Source organism: Dama dama, chromosome 18 (genome assembly GCF_033118175.1).
Source record: "Dama dama isolate Ldn47 chromosome 18, ASM3311817v1, whole genome shotgun sequence".
NCBI classification, from domain to species: domain Eukaryota; kingdom Metazoa; phylum Chordata; class Mammalia; order Artiodactyla; family Cervidae; genus Dama; species Dama dama.
Window position 1 is genome coordinate 101,410,639 of NC_083698.1, and position 20,824 is coordinate 101,431,462.

Here is a 20,824-nt window from a genome sequence, read left to right on the forward strand (position 1 = left end):
CCAGAAGGGCGTCATCGCCCCACTTCTTCAGAAGAGGAAAATGAGGCTCAGAAACTTCAATTTATACAGGAAAAGATGTAGCTTTAAGGACACAGACTCCAGAATTAAATAGACTTTGAATACTGGCTTGTCCTTTTAAGGTATCAGAGACCTTGGCTAAGGTACCTAACCTCGCCCTTCTTTAAACACGGGTAAATCGTTGCTCCCTTAAAAGGAGGAAGGATGCTACCCTGTGAGGATGAAGCAGGAGGATGCATGGTGGATCACTTGGGGTTAACGCCTTACAGATGGGGTTAGCCATCTCTGAGCATGAACTTCAGTTTAACGACACAAGTTAATGTTCGGCGCTCACTTTGGGGCAGACACTGACTTTTAACGTCCATTCTTTTCTCTCCATAACCCTCAAGTTAACTGACTTTCTAAGGAAACAGAGGCCAGGATGGGTAACAATCTGTCAGCTTGAATTCAACAACTGTGCTTCTGTGACTTTTTTCTTAGCAAAAGGCTTTTTTTTCCCCTCCCTCCTTACTTTTTGGGGCTGTAGATTTTCCCCACTGAGTTGTGAGAAGGAGCCTGAGACCAAAAGAAAGACTATTCCATCTTAGCCCTTGTTGGGCAGAGACCAGGGAAAAAAGTGTACCATGTTCAAAAATCCAGAAGAGGGAGAAAGAGCCCTGTCCAATGTTAGGAAGGCGTCATATGCAGAGGAGGGAAGGGACCAGGCCTTTTTGAAAGATCTGGAAGGCAAGGTTCAGTAGGCATAGAGGAGAAATGACTGCCAGTGACGACAACTACAAAGAGGTGTGTTCAAGTTACAGTTGCCTGGGGGAAATTTCAGAAAGTTGGTGGTCATGGGTCCCGTGCCAGGCTTGATGTGGAGCGGGCAAGTCATGACTAAAAGCTCCTTAAGAATAATATCACAGTGTATTGTCCAACAGTTTGAGAGCCCAGACTTCAAGAGGTGGGAATCTGAAAACAAGGGTGTCACCCAGGGAGAAAGTTCCTGCTTAAATTAATACAGGGATCCCAAGAAGTGGGCTCGCTCATGACCTTCTGTACCCCAACACACTCCCACACACCTGTGTGGTGGACAGTCATTTCAGCAACCTTCCTTCAAATAGCAATTCCATAAGCCTATAGGTTTATAGGTTTTAACCTTGGACCTCAAGAAAATCTATTAAAACCCCCAAAGAATACATATCTTACTCAGTATACATATCATAGGTAAATGCATGGTTGTGAATTTGTTTCCAAATTTAGGAGCTTTTCAAAGGACTCCCCAGAAACCCATCACTGGCCTTCCAGATAAAATCACTGAACCCATGGGGTGTTGGGGTAGGATGAGCACAGTTTATATTTTATTTTCTTGTTCTCTTGCAGGATGATAACCCAGATTTTAATCTTTGAGCTAAGACTCAAGATCCTTACTCTCAAATCCTTACCCTTCAGAGCTAGCAGCTGGAGAGCTCCTTGACCCTCCTGATTTCAGAGTCTGGTTTTTAGAATTGCAGCTGGTGCTTCCAGGTGGCTTGGTGGCCTGGGAGGGTTTTCTTAATGGCCATGATCTTGCCTTCAAATTTTGGGATCCACAACCAGGACCTGATTTTCTCAGGAACACTGGAGAAATAACAATTGTGTTAGATACTTGTTTCTTGGGATTATCAAGTTCCTGCAGAAACTGACTACTTTCAGGGGAGCCATCTCCACAAAGGGGTGGAAATCTTTTCTGTTTCTGAGACCCCCCCCCACAAGAAAGTAATTTCACTTTGGCAATCTATTTTCTTTTTTCTTGGCGATCTATTTTCCTAATTAAAGTTTTTCTTTGAGGACTGTCCTAATGGTCCAGTGATTGAGAATCGCCTTGCAATGCTGGGGATGTGGGTTTGATCCCTGGTCGGGGAACTAGGATTCCACATGCCACAGGGCCGTCAAGCCCATTCACCACAACTAGAGAAGCTGTGTGCCACAACAGAAGATCCTGCATGTCGCAATCAAGATCCCACATGCTGCAACCAACACCCGACAATGCCAAATAAATAGACAAATATTAAAAAAAAAAAAAAAAAAAGCTTAAAAGAAAGTGTTTCTTTCATCTCACACCAACCCATTAGATCTCTTTTATTTTCTGCCTGAGGAGAAAGGAGATGTTATAGAACGTCCAGGGCCTCAAATCACATATTTGTCATCTTTGTGGGTAGATTACAGGTCTTCAGATTTATGTTAGAAAAGGTGCTCTTAATGGTATTCATCTTCCCACCTGCTTTGGACAGTCCCATTTAGCCTGGAACAAATTTCAGTTGTAGACCAGATGTTCGGTGTCCCTACCCTGCAGTCCCTGGGACAGAACTCGCTTGGTGATGGATCCCAAACCACGCACTGGGTCATGTTTATAGCTTTCCTTCACTAGTGAATAGTTTACAAGGGAAGGACTGTACTAGGAAAATTGGTCTTAAAAAAAAAAAGCATAATGCCAGATAGAGTAGTTTGGCCTTGGCCAAAAATTATTTATTGACCCGAAAAGGGAAGAATAGCAGGGTACTTCCCTGTCATCTCTTATGTCTGTCGGGCTCATCATGAGAAATGCCCACTCCCGTCTCTCCTCGGGCTCCCCGTTCCCTTGCCCCACTTCCCCTTCTCCCCGTTATCTCACCTGCCCTGACAGCCCTCTCAGGGATGCTCCGAGCTCTAAATGGAAGCTCAGTCCCTCCCTGAACACCCAGGCCGCTGGTGTGGCTGTCATGGATCAACCCGGGAAGTAGGAGAAATGCCAGAACCCAAGGCTATTACCCCTGTGCCCCACGCCCAGCAGTGATAAAGGTGGGGTCAAGGGTATGACCTCAAAGCATCACTAGCGGCCTCTGGCAGACAAGAAAAAGCAGAGCTGGAGGAGAAAGCTGAACATCGGTTGGGTTTGGAGAGCTGGTCTGACAGATGAGGACTAAACCTGGGGGGGACCCAGAGCTGGGGACAAGCCCGCAGGGGAGGACGGCAGAGAGGCGCCGCTTACTCGCCCAGGTGAGCCGCTCCCCAGTGTTTCCAGACCCTAGAATCACTCCACCTAGCTCCCAACCGCTGCCTCCCCACCGGAGGATGAACTGATGGAAGAAAAGCGGTGGGCTGCTTAGAGGGTGCAGACTCGGGGAGCACACAGGTCCGAGAGCGCGCAGAGCAGTCTTCCACCCTGATCTGGACGGTATTTATAGCCAGACCAGTGGCCTGGGACTGGAATCCTCTTCGTGACTCAGGAGGGGGACGGTGCCTGTCATGCTGGGGGAGTTCCCTGTGGGGCTGCCCCCCAGGTTCTTGTACCCACTCCTCCCCCACACGGCTCTCACACCTGCTTCGACCCCAAGCAGATCAGATGTGGCAGTGGGGGGGGTCAGGTGACGGAGAGATGGCTATAAATAGCTGGGGGTGGGCATGCTGCCCCAGACGCCTTGGGGACAGGCAGGAGGACAGGCTTAAGGAGCTGTTCTAGGGGGAGGGTGGGGGCCGGCAGGCCAAGACTTGGCCAGGGGCGGGAGCATGGAGCCATCGGGGTCCCAGCGGCGTGGGGGTGAGCTCAGCTGGTGGGGCAGCGCCCCCCAATACCAGTACATGCCCTTTGAGCACTTCACCAGCTACGGACTGCCCTCCGAGAACGGGGGTCTGCAGCACAGGCTCCGGAGGGACGCGGGCCCCCGTGCCAACGCCCACCCCACACAGGTAAACTTGTCAGAGGAGGGGGCGGTGGACTCCAGGAGCCAGAGGAGCCATGGATGGGGGGAAATGAAGAGGCAGGTGGCAAGAGGGGGCAGTGTGATCTTTCTAAGTTAAGAAAGTACATGGTCGTGTGTTCCAAATATGAACATTCTTTAAAGGTCTGGGTTCAGCCCAGTGGGCACCTTCTATAGAGATACACGTGTACCTGAACACAAGCTTTACTAACAGAACCCCCCGAATCTGGGGGGGAGAAGGCAGAGCCACACATGGGTGCTGAGCCCATGCTTACATAACCTACACGAGGGGACTGGCAGAGAAGCCCACACCTCTGCGTGCCCGAGACATCCTCACACCCTCACCCTGCACACAGACACCACCAGATTCTCCCTTCCCACCCTCGGCAGAACACACACACATCCTCACTTCTGCAGAAGGCAGAAAGGTGGGGAGAAGGGGAGAAAATGGACTGAAGAGCATGGTCAGTGATCCAAGACAGACCAGTGTCAAATGAGCAGGAGAAATGTAATCAGACTTGCAGGTGGGAGGATTCATCAAGTGAGGTCCCATGAGGTGGTGGCACCTGGAGAGACACAGAGCTCTGATCTCGGTGAGGGGGCGCCTGGTGAACTGACTCGGGGTTTGTTGTTGTTCAGTCACTCAGTTGTGTCCGACTCTGGGCGACCCCATGGATGGCAGCAAGCCGGGCTTCCCTGTCCTTCACTGCCTCCTGGAGTTTGCTCAGACTCGTTCATTGAGTCGATGATGCCCTCCAACCATCTCATCCTCTGTTGCTGTCTTCTCCCGCTGCCTTCAATCTTTCCCAGCATCAGGGTCTTTTCCACTGAGTCCAGGGTAAATATCCTCCAGGTGTTCCAGACATCAAGGGAAGGGCAGTGATGGTGGGGGCATCCCTGAAGGGCAGATTGGGAGCTTGTCGCAGATAAATACCTGAGTTAAGGTCAGCGAGTGAACGTGCCTGTGGAGAGACAGGATGGAACCTGTCAGTGGGGGACCAGGAAATCAGGATTTAAAAATGTTTTGGCTGATGAGATGTTGACTGTGTTTCCTTTAGCCTGGGGGTCTAGGCAGGGCAGGGAAGCTGAGAGCCAGGCTGGGGATCTCTGTGCTGGGAGTCCAGAGAATCCAGGTCTCAATCCTGACCTGTTCCGAGGATGGTGGGTGGGGGCGGTTCCTGAAGAATCAGTTGGAGGGGCGAGGGCACAAAAGCCAGGGGAGGCTCCGGTGGTGAGTCAGAGCAGGCTTCCTGGAGAAGGTAGCCTGGAACACTGCGGGGTTGGACAGAGGACCCCTCCTCGTGGCCCGGGGCTCTCTGTCGCGGGGTACGTGGTCTGAGTGGGATGTCAGCTTAGTAAAAGGTGCAGTGTCGGCGCCTTCTGGTGATGGCGAGCAAAGCCAGCACACTAGCATGCAGCTGAAGGCACTCGGGAAGTCAGGTTGGGCAGGTGCAAAGAGGGGGAGCTTGGACTTCCGCTTTTCTCTGCCTAAATCTTATTGTGGAAATTTCACGCTTATACAAAAATAGAAAGAGTGGTGTAATGAATCCCCAAGTACCCCTTGCCCAATGATTAATTATCAATTTTCAGCACCTTTGCATCCATCCTCCCATCCCTGGCCCTACACTCACAAATCTGGACAATACGCCCCTTTCAGGCTTGACTTCTCTTTCCCCTCCCACCCCTGCTCAGACGGTGAGCCCTAGTCCAGCCAGCACAGATTTAGCTCTTTTATTTTTATTTTATAAATTTACTTGTTTATTTGACTTCATTGGGTCTTAGCTGTGGCACACGGGATTTTCGTTGTGGCACACAGACTCTCTAGTTGTGGCTTGGGCTCCAGAGGGCCTGCAAGCTCAGTAGTTGTGGCTTAGCAGGTGGGATCTTGGTTCGTGACCAGGGATTGAACCCGAGTCCCCTGCATTGCAGGGTGGCTTCTTCACCACTGGATCACCAGGGAAGTCCCCAGATCGGGCTCTTTTAGTGTTTCCCAGACCAGGTTTGGTATATAGCACCCATGTCTCCTCTCCTCTGGCCTCAGACCTAAGGTGGGTTGAGGTAGCCCATGTGCTGGCCCCCGTGGGAAGTGTCTTCTCTTGGGTCTGGGGAGGATATGGAGGAAAACACGGCTCCCTTCGGTCACTAACCTCATACCAGAGCAGGGTATTAGTGCCTCCTGCTCAGGATTCAGGCATAAACTTGACTGCTCGTATTGTGAAATCAGATCTCTTCCACTCAGGCTCTCTGAGAACCAGCAATGTGCCCTGGCCTGACCCTGGCCCCAGAGGACAGAGTTAGTGTAGTGGAGGTGGGGCAGGCTAAAAGGAGTTAGTATATCTTGCACACATACAACGCCCCAAACACACATGCTCTACTTCGGGAAGGAGTGGACTGACCTGCCTTTTTGGGGCTGGGTCCAGCTTGTGCCTACAAGCACAGGGCGGGGACGTGGATGGGCCTTCTCTAAGCCTGCAGGGCATCTGAGGAGCCTCATTAGAGCTAGACACACCAAGGCCAGGAGCCACCAGGAGTCACCTGCTAGCCTGTCCTCACCCCGTCCATGTCGGTGTGAGGGGGTCCGGGGAGACGACAGGGGGGCCAAGAAGCAGGAAGCAGTGACGCACAAAACATGTCATTGACACAGATGCCCAGTCTTAGCACAGTTCTCGTATCCCTGCTTCAGAGTAGAAATTGGTTCCCTTGATGAAGGCTGCTGTTGAGAGAGATGAGTACAGATGGGCAGGGGTGTGGATGGATGGACAAGAGTGAGGAGTGGGAACTGTGTAGACGGATGGTGGGGAGTGGAGAGCGCTGATGACCCAAGTGATCCTGCATGAGGCCGTCAACACCCAGGATTTTAAAAATTTATTCATTTCTGATTGGAGGATCACTGCTTTACAATGTTGTGCTGGCTTCTACCGTACATCAACATGAATCAGTCATAGGTAGACATATGTCCCCTCTGTCTTGAACCTCCTTCCACCTCCCACCCCATCCCACCCCTCTAGGTTGTCACAGAGCACCAAACACCTAGGATTTTAAAAAGCTGTTTGTGCGATTTATCCGTGGGTCTATATGAAGTGAAGTGAAGTGAAGTCACTCAGTCGTGTCCAACTCTTTGCAACCCCATGGCCTGTAGCCTACCAGGCTCCTCCATCCATGGGATTTTCCAGGCAAGAGTACTGGAGTGGGATGCCATTGCCTTCTATATACTTCCTTCTATTTCTTTTGACTCTTCAGTGAGACAGACCTTTCCAATCTCCCTCTATCCAGATCTATGGCCATCACAAAGGGCAGTTCTCAGGCAAGGAACAGGACACCGAGATCCCCCAGACGATGGGCTCCAGTGTTTCCATGGACAGCAAGGACGAGGATCACTATTCTAAATGTCAAGGTGACGGGGACGGGGGAATGGAGGTATCTGGAGAGGAAAGAGGTACGGGGATTAGGGCAGTAACTCTGAAGACTTGTTGCGTATTTCTGACTCAAGGTCCCCATCTGCACACCAAAGCCCTCCTCCAAGGAAAAGACACGGCTCCCATGTCCTTCTCACCCTACCTTCCCACCGTCCCTCCCACACAGCCCCAAGAAACCGGAGTTTAGAAGGGAATCAAGTAGCCAGAGGGGAATTGGACTCTGGTGCCTTCTGAAGGGCAGAGAGGTGAGGAGGAACTCAGGGAATGAGACATACAGACCAGACCGCTAGGGGCCCTGCGCTCGCAGCCCTAAGCCGCACACCCAGAGCAGTGACTGGTTACCTTCCCCTCTGTCCGTTCCTTTCCTAGATTGTATGCACCGCCTGGGACTCGTGGTGAGAAGAAAGTTAGGGGAAGACTGGATCTTTCTGGTGCTTCTGGGGCTCCTGATGGCTCTGGTTAGCTGGTGCATGGATTATGTCAGCGCCAAAACGCTTCAGGGTAGGTGTAACATGGTCCTTTGCCCCCCCCCCCCCCCCGCCCCCCCGCCAGCCTTCCCCATACTGTGGTTGTTCTAGAGTTTCCACCTAGGGTAAGCTGGGGGAGCTTCGGGATGGTGCTCAGAGAGGAACAGGTGTGACTCTAGTCCAGGAACACCAGACCCAGATCCATTTTCCCTGTCCCTTTCTATCAGCTGGGCTGTGGGCGCCACTCTCGTAGGGTGACCAGCTTGTGCTAGTTTTCCGAGGGCTTTGCAGTTCGGGCAACTGGAAACATGCGGGGTGGTCCCAGGAGCCCCTCCTGCGAGGGTAACAGGTGCCTGGGTGCCCACAGCCTGTAAGGAAGCACCCACACTGTGGTTCGCTGCACTGCCGTCCCCTCCACCTCCCACAGGCGGTGGGAACTAGAATGGGCCATGTCACCTCCCCCAGCTCAGATCCCTCCACGAGTCAAATGAGAATAGCGCCAGTTCTGAGGTCGAACCGGGGCAGTGGGCCACTCGAGCACGCTCTTAGCCCGGCTCTCCTCGCTGCCGGCGTCGGGGCAGCGCTGACACGTGGTCCATCCTTGTAAGACTGAGCCTGGACTCCTGTCTCCGCAGCCTACAAGTGGTGCTACTACCAGATGCAGCCCAGCCTGCCTCTGCAGTTTCTGGTCTGGGTCGGCTTCCCCCTAATCCTCATCCTCTTCAGCGCCCTCTTCTGCCAGCTCATCTCTCCCCAGGCTGTCGGTGAGAATTTCCCAGATCCCACCGCGGCGCGCCATCACCGTAACCCACAGCATCTCAGGGGCCTGTAGACCTCGCACGCCCCTCCTCCGCTCCCTCCCAAGTCTGTTCTCGGCTTTGCCACTGTCCCCCTTTCCCGCTCACCTCCCCCCTCCCCCCTCAGACCTCTCGCTCCACCCCCATGTCCACTGTCTGGATGTCCATCTACCTTTAACCTCCAGCTTAAAGTTGCACAACAACAAAACAACACGCTTTTAGGCTCTGGAATCCCTGAAATGAAGACAATTCTTCGCGGGGTGGTCCTGAAGGAGTATCTCACCCTCAAGGCCTTCGTGGCCAAGGTAGTGGCCCTGACCGCAGGACTGGGCAGTGGCATTCCTGTGGGGAAAGAGGTAAGACTCCAGTTCCTGCGGGGTGAGCGGGGCAGGCCTTCCAGCAGAGGGCACCACAGAGTCTAGAGGGAGCGGGGGAGAATGGGGAGGTTGGCACCATGGGGATTCCTAGGCTACCAGGGAAGGTCCGCACCCTGGGGCACAAGGACAAAAAACATCAGAGCTGGGAGTAGCTTAGAGCAGAGTCTCACCTTGGGGGCACTTACTGCTGGCATCTGGGGCTGAGTAATTCTTGGTGCTAGGGGGCCGTCCTGTGCATTTGTAGGACGGCCTGTCCCTCCTAGCAGCAGCCCTGCGTTGTGACAAACCCCTGGAGGCAGAGTCTCCCCCAGCTGAGAACCACTGCCTTAGAGACAATCCAGACAAACCCTGTGAAAACTGAGACCTAAAGGAGGCTGTGCTTTTTTTCAAGGTTACTTGTAACCTTGTCAGAAGTTACATGTAACTTCTTGCCCTGCTGCAACCAGAGTTATCTTTCAAAATGGTATCAGGAATAACTGCCCTTTGGTTAGGAACTTCAAATGACTTTTCATTCCTTTTTTTTTTTCTTTTGGCCATTTGACATATGGGATCTTAGTTCCCCGACCAGGGATCGATCCTACACCCCCTGTGGTGGAAGGGCAGGGTCTTAACCACTGGACTCCCACCCCCACCCCCCACCGCCCCCAAGAAGTCCCTCCATTCCTTTCAAAATGAAGTCCAAACTTCTTTCCCGGAGCCTGTGGTGATTAGGCTCTTCTCTGTCCTGGCTTCTGTCCTCCCAGGCTACTCCTCCTTCCTGCTGCTGAGTGATAAGGCACTTTCTGCCGCTCAGCCACCAAGTCTGCCCCCCTCTCCAGGTTCCTGCATTTGCTGTGCCCTCAGCCTGGAACTTTCTTCTTCCGAGACCCCCATGGCTCCTGTTTTCATGTCCATCAAGGCCCTACTCAGTTGTGACCTTCCCCACCCCACCCGTGTCTTTCCTGTCTCTCTTCTGTTGTTCAGTTGCTCAGTCGTGTCTGACTCTTTGCAACCCCATGGACTGTGGCACACCAGGCTTCCCTGTCCTTCACCATCTCCCAGAGTTTGCTACAACTCATGTCCATTGAGTTGGTGATGCCATCCAACCATCTCATCCTCTGTCATCCCCTTCTCCTTCTGTCTTCAATCTTTCCCAGCTTCAGGGTCTTTTCCAATGAGTCAGCTCTTCTCATCAGGTGGTCAACAATGTACTGGAGCTTCAGCTTCAGCCTCAGTCCTTCCAATGAATATTCAGGACTGATTTCCTTCAGGATGGACTGGTTGGATCTCCTTGCAGTCCAAGGGACTCTCAAGAGTCTTCTCCAACACCACAGTTCGAAAGCATCAGTTCTTCAGGCGCTCAGCCTTCTTTATGTTCAACTCTCACATTCCTACATGACTACTGGAAAAACCATAGTTTTGACTAGTCAGTTTCTTCACAGCCCCTAGAATTTTCTGAAATGATAATGTGCTGGGCATCACCTCCCTTCCTCCCTGGGATGAACCTCTGCGAAGGCACAACCTCTATATTAGCTGTATTTCTAGCCCCTGGTACAGTGTCCGGAGAAACCGATGTCTGTCCAAGAATGCCATCAAGCCCCTCTACCCGACCCCTACCCCTGACCCCTCGACCACCTCCTCTCTTCCAGGGCCCTTTTGTTCACATTGCCAGCATCTGCGCGGCCATCCTCAGCAAGTTCATGTCCGTGTTCTGTGGGGTGTATGAGGTAAGCCTGAGAAGGGCGAAGGAGGCGGGGCTGTGCGCGCTGGCGGCACGATGGGCTGCCTTGGCCGCGATGCTGAGCCGGGCACTGCGCTAACCCCGCCTCCTGCAGCCTGCATCCACGTGCCCCCGGCCCGCCTCCTCCAGCCACACGATGCCATGCCGCTGTTTAAGCCCTTGCTGGTCCCCTGACGCCCTCCCTCCGGGGGGGGGCGGGGGGTGGGTGTCGCACGTGGTCCGCTCCTCCGCCGGCCTCCGTGTCAGTTCCCCTCCGCGTTTCCCTCGGGGGCTAGCCCCGTCCCTTTGCCGTTCCTGGTCCTCCACCCCGCGTCTCGTGCGCTCCGGCCGCGCCGCAGCCCTCCACCGCCTGGTCCGCGCGCTCCTCTGTTGCAGACCGTGCCTGGGCAGCTTGACCTCCTGGTGTCGGCCTGCGCTGTGGGCGTGGGCTGCTGCTTCGCAGCCCCTGTCGGAGGCAAGTTTCACTTCCTCCCTATCCCAGTTGGCCTGAGGGGTTGTGTGTGTGTGGGGGGGGTGGTGCTCTCATAAGCTTTGGGATGGGGTGGGGGTGGGGGCTGCTCGCGGAAGGGGGATGGGGGTGGGCCTTTCAGGGAGTGACCCCGAATCACATCCCGAATCACTCACTTTCGTAAACCAGAGAGTTGTGTGTTCTTTTAGCAGCTGCTGGCTCTTCCATGCCATTTGTCCAAAGCCCTTTCCTGTTAACACTTCTGGGCCCGATTGTCCCCAGCCCCCCTCTCTGGTGACCCTTTAGGCTTACCTGCCTTCCGTAAATTTGCCTAACTGGTTCATTTTCTATGTCTGGCTTTGCGCTATGAGATCACTTCCTGTTTGCCAAACTAACTGAGTTTCTGCTGGCGTGGGATAGCCCTGGGGAGATGGGGGCCCCTGTGATGGATTCCCTGTGACTCAAGTCTCTCCTTCTCTGTCCTCCCTCCTTGCCTGTTCTCCTTCTCCTCCCTGCCTCTCGCCCTCTGTCTGTCTGTCCCCTAGTAGCAGCCATACTATTACACTGACATGCTGACGGTGGGCTGTGCCGTGGGAGTCGGCTGCTGTTTTGGGACACCTCTTGGAGGCAAGTGACGTACCCGCTCCTGCATCAGTGCACTTGCCTGTTCTTGCTCCCAAAATGGTTACTGCCCACGTCCCCAAGTTTAAGTATTACCAGTTTAAACAAGGGTAAAGCAAGATAGCTTTTAGTGAGCATTTACTATGTGCAGACAGTGTTCTAAAGACTTACATCCCTTCCTGCCCAGAGCTGTATGAGGTTGATATTAAAGAAGAGAGAGAGTAAGTGACTTGCTCTGAGTAAGTGGGAGAACCAGGAAGGAAAACCGAGGTGGCCTCTGTGGGACCCCTACTTATATTGTGTTTGTGAGTGCTCAGTTGTGTCTGACTCTTTGCGACCCCATGGACTGTAGCCCTCCAGGCTCCTCTATCCATGGGATTTCCCAGGCAGGAAAATTGGCATGGGTTGCCATTGCCATTTCCTCCTCCAGGGGCTCTCCTGGACCCAGGGACTGAATCCATGTCTCTTGCGTCTCCAGCGTGGGCAGACGGATTCCTTACCACTGTGCCACCCAGGAAGCTAGACAGCCCTTTGTACTGTTGGATATTTTTGCCCTTCACTTATTACATCTTCTAACAGGGGGCTTCTGTATATATATATATATTGCTCTTTAATCATTCATTTTTTGTTGTTGTTTTAATTGAAGTATAATTGACATCTCTATATACTTGACATCTGTATGTATTTTCTTCTCCAAAGGAAGACTGGCCTTTGCTTGTATGTTGTTAAGGGCATGGGAGTTTCAGTTCATTTAAATCACTTAGTCGTGTCTGACTCTTTGCAACATTGGACTGCAGCACTCCAGGCCTCCCTGTCCATCACCAGTTCCTGGAGCTTACTCAAACTCGTGTCCGTCGAGTTGGTGATGTCATCCAGCCATCTCATCCTCTGTCATCCTCTTCTCCTCCCGCCTTCAATCTTTCCCAGCATCAGGGTCTTCTCCAATGAGTCAACTCGTCACATCAGGTGGCCAAAGTACTGGAGTTTCAGCTTCAGCATCAGTCCTTCCAATGAATATTCAGGACTGATTTCCTTTAGGATGAACTGGTTGGATCTTGCTGTCCATGGGACTCTCGAGTCTTCTGCAACACCACAGTTCAAAAGTATCAATTTTTTGGCGCTCAGCTTTCTTTATAGTCCAACTCTCACATTCATACATGACTACTGGAAAAACCATAGCTTTGAATAGATGGACCTTTGTTGGCAAAGTAATGTCTCTGTTTTTTAATATGCTGTCTAGGTTGGTCATAGCTTTTCTTCCAAGGAGTGTCTTTTCATTTCATGGCTGCAATCCCCATCTGCAGTGATTTTGGAGCCCCCAAAAATAAAGTCTGCCACTGTTTCCGTTGTTTTCCCATCTATTTGCCATGAAGTAATGGGACCAGATACCATGATCTTAGTTTTCTGAATGTTGAGTTTTAAACCAACTTTTTCACTCTCCTCTTTCACCTTCATCAAGAGGCTCTTTACTTCTTCACTTTCTGCCATAAGGGTGGTGTCATCTACATATCTGAGGTTATTGATATTTCTCCTGGCAATCTTGGTTCCAGCTTGTGCTTCCTCCAGTCCAGAGTTTCTCTTGATGTACTCCGCATATAAGTTAAATAAGCAAGGTGACAATATACAGCCTTGATTTGACATACTCCTTTCCTGGTTTGGAACCAGTCTGTTTTCCATGTCCAGTTCTAACTGTTGTGTCTTGACCTGCATACAGATTTCTCAGGAGGCAGGTCAGGTGGTCTGGTATTCCCATCTCTTGAAGAATTTTCCACAGTTTGTTGTGATCCACACAGTTAAACGCTTTGGCGTAGTCAATGAAGCAGAAGTAAATGTTTTTCTGGAACTCTATTGATTTTTCTATGATCTAACGGATGTTGGCAATTTGATCTCTGGTTCCTCTGCCTTTCCTGAATCCAGCTTGAACATCTGGAAGTTCAAGTACTGTTGAAGCCTGGCTTGGAGAATTTTGAGCATCACTTTGCTAGTGTGTGAGATGAGTGCAATTGTGTGGTAGTTTGAGCATTCTTTGGCATTGCCTTTCTTTGGAGTTTGAGCATTCTTTGGCATTGCTTTTCTTGGGAGTTTAAGTCGACCTTATTTAGATTAATGTGTGTGTGTGTGCTCCGTTCAGTTCAGTCACTCAGTCGTGTCCGACTCTTTGCAACCCCATGAATCGCAGCACACCAGGCCTCCCTGTCCATCATCAACTCCCGGAGTTTACTCAAACTCATATCCATCAAATCGGTGATGCCATCCAGCCATCTCATCTGTCATCCCCTTCTACTCCTGCCCCCGATCCCTCCTAGCATCAGGGTCTTTTCCAATGAGTCAGCTCTTCGCATGAGGTGTCCAAAGTATTGCGGTTTCAGCTTCAACATCAGTCCTTCCAATGAACACCCAGGACTGATCTCCTTTAGGATGGACTGGTTGGATCTCCTTGCAGTCCAAGGGACTCTCAAGAGTCTTCTCCAACACCATAGTTCAAAAGCATCAATTTTTCAGCGCTCAGCTTTCTTCACAGTCCAACTCTCACATCCATGCATGACCACTGGAAAAACCATAACCTTGACTAGACGGACCTTTGTTGGCAAAGTAATGTCTCTGCTTTTTAATGTGCTATCCAGGTTGATCATAACTTTCCTTCCAAGGAGTAAGCGTCTTTTAATTTCACAGCTGCAGTCACCATCTGCATTGTGCTCAGTTGTGTCCAACTCTTTGCAACCCCATGGACTGTGGCCTGCCAGCCTCCTTTGTCCATACGCTTTTCCAGCAAGAATACTGGAATGGGTTGCCATTTCCTCCTCCAGAGGATCTTCCTGACCCAGGGATGGAACCTATATCTCCTGCATTTCTTGCATTGGCAGGCAGTTTCTTTACCACTAGCGTCACCTGGAAAGACATTTAGATGAATAGTCAGCTTTGTTTTTATTTTGGCCACACTTCACAGCATGTGGGATCTTAGTTCTCAGACCAGGGATTGAACCTGGCCCCCTGCATTGGAAACTCAGAGTCTTAACCACTGAACCACCAAGGAAGTGCCAATGGTCAGCTTTAGATGAGGACTACAGATGAGAATTAAAGGCTCATTTTTTCTTGATCGCAATGTAGAGTTTAGCTCTCTCTACTAATGTTAGACAAAGGACAACTTTTCAGACTTTTTCCTTGTCCTGGATGACTAACAAGTGTGCATGGTCAGAGACAGCTGCTGTATCTGTTTATTTACTCACTGATAACAGTTGTAACCAGATTAACAGAGCAAGGATTATATAGATCACTGGTTGGATTCATTGGTGATAAAAAAATGGTACCATGTTAACCACTGGAGAAGCAGAATTGCAGGAAAGGCATCTGCTTCATAAATGCACCAGCTGTTAGAGGTATCTTTCAATTATGAAAATGTAATCAGTCCTTTCATTGAAGAGTTTTCAGGAAACCAAGATGACTTGGCTCAGGAATGATACATGGACAAACATTAACAGTTAATGAAAATGTACCAAGGTCACTTGAACTGACGCTAAAGCAATGCACACATCGTAAGGGAGATAGGTTGGCAAATGAGTTAGCTGGCATCCTGCTTGTACTGTTGTCAGCTCTTGTCATTAAAGTCAATGTCCCCAGCAGTGAAGGCTAGCCTGTTGGAATTTCTGCACAAGTTTAAATGTTCACACTTGCATTTATACCCACTCTCACCTTTATTGAGTCTTCTGCCTTACAAATCCAGAAGGTCTGAAGAACACTTTTAGAAGGGTAGCATTTTTTTGTTGTTTTGTTTTTAATCCAGATTCTTTTAAAGTGAAGAGAATATTATGTATGTATGTATATATATATTTTGCATAAAACTAGAACTTCTGAGATGAATGAGGAAGGTTCAGGATCTTGTCTAGAGACTGGGAGAGGCAAATAGTTAAGTTACAGATAAAACATGGCTCTTGACATAGGTTGACATAAGAAAATGTTAAGCATTGAAAAGTTAAAATGTTTATTTTTAGGATGTTTGTAGTAAGTGGCAAATATTAAATGAACTTGCAGATAACCTTATTTGATAGCTTTATTTTACAAATATGGATTAATTCTAGAAGAAAAAAATTAGTATTAATTTATTCACTCTGTAGCCAACTCTGAATGCCTTACAGTGATGAAATCTACTCCAACCTTTGGCTAAAACGACAAGCATGTTTTTGTTTCCATATATGCCCTCTGCGGTGAGCAGAGGCAGCACCTCTCTCACTGTGCTAGTTACTATGCTCGCAGGTACCCACAGCAGAAAGGGTAGACAGGAAGGCCAGCAGACCGTCACAGCCCACTCAGAGAAGCATCCCAGTGGCAGCCTGGGCAAAGTGCAAAGAATATTCTGGAGAGAAGAGACAGCATTGCAAAGTCAAGACATACAGGAATAGAATGTCAATACATGAGTATTACTAGAGGACACAGGGGAAGAAATGACAGGAAATGAGTCTGGACAGGTACCTGGAGGGTGACTCATGAAGGTCATCATAGGAAATGCACAAGAATGTCAGTTTCATTCTCTAGGCTAGAGTTTGCCCGAATGTGTTGTACAGAACACAGTTCATGGTGTTAACAAACATAACATGTAAACAGTGTTCCAAGATCAGATATGTTGGAAAATACTGTGTTGAATAGATAGTTTTTTAAATGGGAAGAGGTCTCAGAACATTCAATATGCTGACATGCCCTGTGAATATCCCACGTGTGGCTCAAAGACAGTATTTCCCGCAGAAACCTTTTTGCAAGGACCCTCTTTATGGAACTCGTAGTATCTCATGGACCCGACTTTGGAAAATGCTGTCGTGGGTGAAGGGGAGTCGGGGAAGAGTTTCAAACAAGGCCAGCTTTGGCCGATAGAACTGGCCTGTGGATTAACAGGATTTATCCAGGATTAACAAGAAGACTATTGTCAAAGTCCTGATGATGCTAGACGGTGAGAGACTGAACTGGGCGGAGGCGGAGGCGACAGAGAACAGGATGATATATAAGGGTGATAGAAAAGAAAATGAGTGGGACCTGGTGGCTGATTTATGCAAGGTTATGAAAGATAAGAAAGGAGGAGGCATCTAGGCTAACTTTCAGTTTTACAAGGAGGAACATGCGGTGGATAGTGGTGTTGCAAGCAAGATAGGAAATATAGGAAGTGAAACAGGTCTAAGAGAGTTGACAAATTTCACTTTGAATACATTGAATTTGAACTTCCTGCGACATCTCCAAGTGACATCAAATAGGCAGCTGGCTTGCTGAGTCTGGAGTCCAGGAACTGAGCTGAAAGCATGGCTTTGTCAACCCCTCGGTTAGCATGGGGGTGGTAGTTAAAGCCATCGGCATAAATGCATAAATGAAGTTGAAAAAGTGGATCTATGAGTCGCAAGAGTCAGAGATCAAGGCCCGTGGCGCCAGAGGAGGAGACAGAGAGGAGCCTCCAGGGTGGGAAAGAGAGCGATGTTATGGAACCTAGGAGACCAGAGAGTTTCCAAATGCTGTTTGTGTTTGTTAATGCTTTGTTTCCTTTTAGCGGCACATTTTCTGTTTGGCTCAGGCAAATACGAAAATTCACTCTCGTTCCGAAGTACACAGTGACAGACTGTTAGAGAACGTGTCCCAGAACTCGAGATGGGAAATCTAGCCTAGGATTTCAAAATCTGGTCGTCAAATATTCGTAAGTTGGATAGTTTACATTTCGACAGATCAGGGCCAACTTTGGTTTTGTTCAGTTCAGTCACTCAGTCGTGTCTGACTCTTTGTTACTGCTGAAGAAAAGGAGCCGTTTGTTCTGCCTGACACCCCCCAGCCCTGACTCCCCAAATCCTCCTTCTAGGCCAAGGAAGCAGCTGCTGAACCTGATGAGATTTGGGGAGCAGGGGCCGGTGAGGGGTGGTTGGCAAAGTGCTGTCCCTCAGATTCCCCATTTTCTGAAATTCCACTCAGCTATGATCCCTTGCTCTTTTTCTTCCTTCCCCTGTCCCCCATTTCCCCTCCTTTACCCTCCCCTCCCCTCCCCTCCCTTCTCATCCATAGGACAAGGCTTTGAGCCCTGAGGATGTACCAGGCATCACCGTGTTAGGTGTTAGGAATCCAAAGAACCTTCAGTCCCAGGGGGACCTTAGAGATGTAAATAGAGAACTACCTCTGAAAGTGCTAACAGGTGCTCTGATGCCCCAAATTCCCAGAAAACAAGATAAGGGAGGGACTGTTTTTACCTACAGAGGGGGATTGGGGATCCCAGAGAAGGGGGACTGGTTCCCAGAGAAGGGGAACCACAATATATCCTCTGCCCAAATGCAGCAGCTGTTCCACATGGGAGCAACCGTTAGGCCACCCTCCCCGAGGCATAAATGACTTCCTATCACCATTGACTGTGGCCTGCAGCAGAAAGGGCTAGAATCCTGAGAAATCAAGAGATGTGACTTTTGGAATCTAGAACAAGGGGAAGAAAATGGCTTGGATGTGAGAGGCCACGGGAAATGGGAAGCAGGTGGTGGGGTTGTGGGGTGGGGGGTCTCAGCCAGCCAGTAGCCACAGAGAAGCAAGGGACAGTAACCCGACCTAGTTCACAGGCTTTCCTGGGGCTCTTTCCACTCCTGGTCACACAAGGTCACCCATCAATGAGTGGCAGACCCAGGGTTCAAACCCAAGGCTCACTCTGAAGCTAGGCTCTTCCCACAGCAACTGAGGACTGTGGATCAGAAGAGGCCCAAGGGCAATCAGGAGCATCAAACTGGGGGCGACATAAAATGGCGTCTCAAGACCGCTTCCGGGAACCCGCGCCCGCCTGACCTTAACTTCACCTCAAACGGAAGCGCCTTCGGCCCTTTCGGAAGTCACTTTCCCCTCACCTTAAGGACTACAAAGCCACCGGACGTGACGTATAGGTCACATGGTGGCGCGGGGGCGGGGCTAGGGAAGAAACGTCCCCAGCGGGCATGTGGCCGCGGGTTTTGCATGGTCCAATGAGGGCGGGCCGCGTGGCCAGGCCTGGTGGCGACGATGATGCGTGTTTCGTTTTCCTTCTTCAGCTCTGATAAAGATGAGGCTTAGCCAGGTGTTAGGTAATTATGTTGTCAGTTTCCACTTTGCATCTAATCATAGTCTTCTCTCCGATTCGTGGTATGTGTAAAGATTATTTTCTTTGTATCTCTTGAGTCTTTTATGCCCTTGTTAGCTTCCTTCCTTTGTTTCCACCAGCTCTTGCTATTTTTCTGTTTATTTACCTTCTCATTTCTGCTCCAGCATCTACTCTCAGAAACAGGACAACTTAGGACTCTCAATTAGCTTGCCTTCTACCTCACTCTCCTTTCTTGAGCATAATGGTTTGTAACTTCTTTGAGCTTCTTGGTTTCCCCTGCTGGATCTGGTCCTTTTAAGTCAGGTTTTTACATTTTGATTTCAAAAAATATTAATGAATCCTCTCTTGGAATACTGAGTACTGTCAGCTCTTACAAAGTCCCTTCCTTTTTGTTTTTCTTATTTCTTCCCTAAATGTTGCCATGGTACATGGCACATGGGAGAAGGGAGGAGAGATTGTGGGGGTGGGGGGAGGCGTTATGGGGAGTCCCTATAAATCTTGAGCTCTGCTTAGTACTCTGGTGAGCACTCACTGTGGAAGTTTTCCCTCTTGTAACTTTTCTGCAGAAAAATTTCAGATTCCTGTGGATATCAGACAACTGTGAATTCCACCCAGCCCTGATTTCAAAGGGGTGGAACAGGCACGACCGTTCACATGTTGTGGGTTAAAGCCCCCTCATTTTCCATCCTCTCTGTATCTTGTTGGACCATCTCTCTGGTCTGCAAAAACTGCTAGCATGGGCAGGTATATGGTTTAGAGCATGGTATACTCCAAAAGACCATCCATTCCCACTACTGCTCCCCCTCGTGGCTCAAGGAGCCAAAGCTCCTGGGGTGCCCGGGGTGGGGGTGTGGGAGACAACCTTACCCTGGCCTGCACCTGACCCGATTTCCTTGCCCTGTAGGAGTGCTGTTTAGCATCGAGGTCACCTCTACATACTTCGCTGTGAGGAACTACTGGCGAGGATTCTTTGCAGCCACGTTCAGCGCCTTTGTTTTCCGAGTGCTGGCCGTGTGGAACAAGGATGCTGGTAACATGGGAAGCATCATCTGGGAAGTGGGACTAAGGCCCAAGGGTATATAGAGGGCAAGGGTACAGGTCGTGGAGTGGGGGAGTGTCTCTGCCAGTTGTTTAGTCGTTAAGTCGTGTCTGACTCTTCCGCAAGCCCATGGGCTGTAGCCCACCAGGCTCCTCTGTGCATGGAATTTTCCAGGCAAGAATACTGGAGTGGGTTGCCATTTCCTTCTCCAGGGGATCTTCCTGATCTAGGCATCGAATCTGCATCTCCTGCCTTGGCAGGCAGATTCTTAACCACTGAACCACCAGGGAAGCCTGTCTCTGCCAGTAGTGTTAGGAAAAAGAAATTAAATAGAGGGGATGGTGGGCTTGGAGGAAGCTTTAATCCTGAAGGCTGATGACCTTGGGTCCTTCTCGATGGCTTCTGTGACACTCCCACCATGACCTTGGTCTTTCCATCCTGTAGTCACCATCACAGCCCTCTTCAGAACCAATTTCCGAATGGACTTCCCCTTTGACCTGCAGGAACTCCCAGCCTTTGCGATTATTGGGTCAGTGGCTTGGCTGCTCTGGGAGTGGGGGGGTGGGGGCAGGGTTGGGGCAGAGCATTGGATTGGAAAGGACCCAAGCTGGGAAGTTGGCATGGGCAGGGGTAAGGTGGAAATTGCTGGGGGGGAGGTGGGTAGAAAGGACAGGTGGACGCCTGGTATTTGCTTCCCTGCATTGGCCAGGGCCGAGGGATGAGGGTTTCATTTCTGTATGGCTTCCACCCTCAGGATTTGCTGTGGGTTCCTGGGAGCTGTGTTTGTGTATCTGCATCGCCAAGTCATGCTCGGCGTCCGAAAGCACAAAGCCCTCAGCCAGTTTCTGGCTAAGCAGTGAGTCACTGCCCTACCCGTTTACTCTCTGGTTTCTCCAAGAGTTCCTCCCTTTTAATCTTGGAGGAAGGTGTTAAATGCCTTTCGGTGGCTTGTGATAAAATACAGAAGCCCGGATACCCTACTAGGGACAAGCGGTGTGGTTTCCCCCTTTAAAGATTGCTTATTGGTGGAGAGAGTGCTCCGTTTAATGGCCTGAGACCACAGGGGACGCCAGGAAACTTCGGATTCCCAGGGTCCAGTGTGGCATCCACTGTGGGTTGGCCAAATCAGGATGAGGATTAATTCTAAG

At 50.2% G+C, this 20,824-nt stretch overlaps 1 protein-coding gene across 4 annotated transcripts in view; it reads left to right on the top strand.

Annotated features, from left to right (window-relative positions):
- Positions 1 to 2,875: 2,875 nt before the first annotated feature.
- CLCN1 (chloride voltage-gated channel 1) overlaps positions 2,876 to 20,824 on the top strand; it is a 40,786-nt gene continuing 22,837 nt past the window's right edge. For 2 of the 4 annotated variants that reach the window (XM_061165975.1, XM_061165976.1), the window contains exons 1-10: positions 2,876 to 3,015; positions 6,990 to 7,110; positions 7,502 to 7,633; positions 8,235 to 8,363; positions 8,619 to 8,752; positions 10,402 to 10,479; positions 10,869 to 10,947; positions 19,542 to 19,667; positions 20,121 to 20,205; positions 20,431 to 20,532. In XM_061165975.1, the coding sequence (XP_061021958.1) occupies positions 2,932 to 3,015; positions 6,990 to 7,110; positions 7,502 to 7,633; positions 8,235 to 8,363; positions 8,619 to 8,752; positions 10,402 to 10,479; positions 10,869 to 10,947; positions 19,542 to 19,667; positions 20,121 to 20,205; positions 20,431 to 20,532 (1,070 nt within the window). In that variant the 5' untranslated portion in view covers positions 2,876 to 2,931. Of the gene's footprint in view, positions 3,016 to 6,989; positions 7,111 to 7,501; positions 7,634 to 8,234; positions 8,364 to 8,581; positions 8,753 to 10,401; positions 10,480 to 10,601; positions 10,948 to 11,489; positions 11,569 to 19,541; positions 19,668 to 20,120; positions 20,206 to 20,430; positions 20,533 to 20,824 lie in introns of those variants that run through there. The other 2 variants (XM_061165978.1, XM_061165977.1) reach the window with 2 other exon arrangements.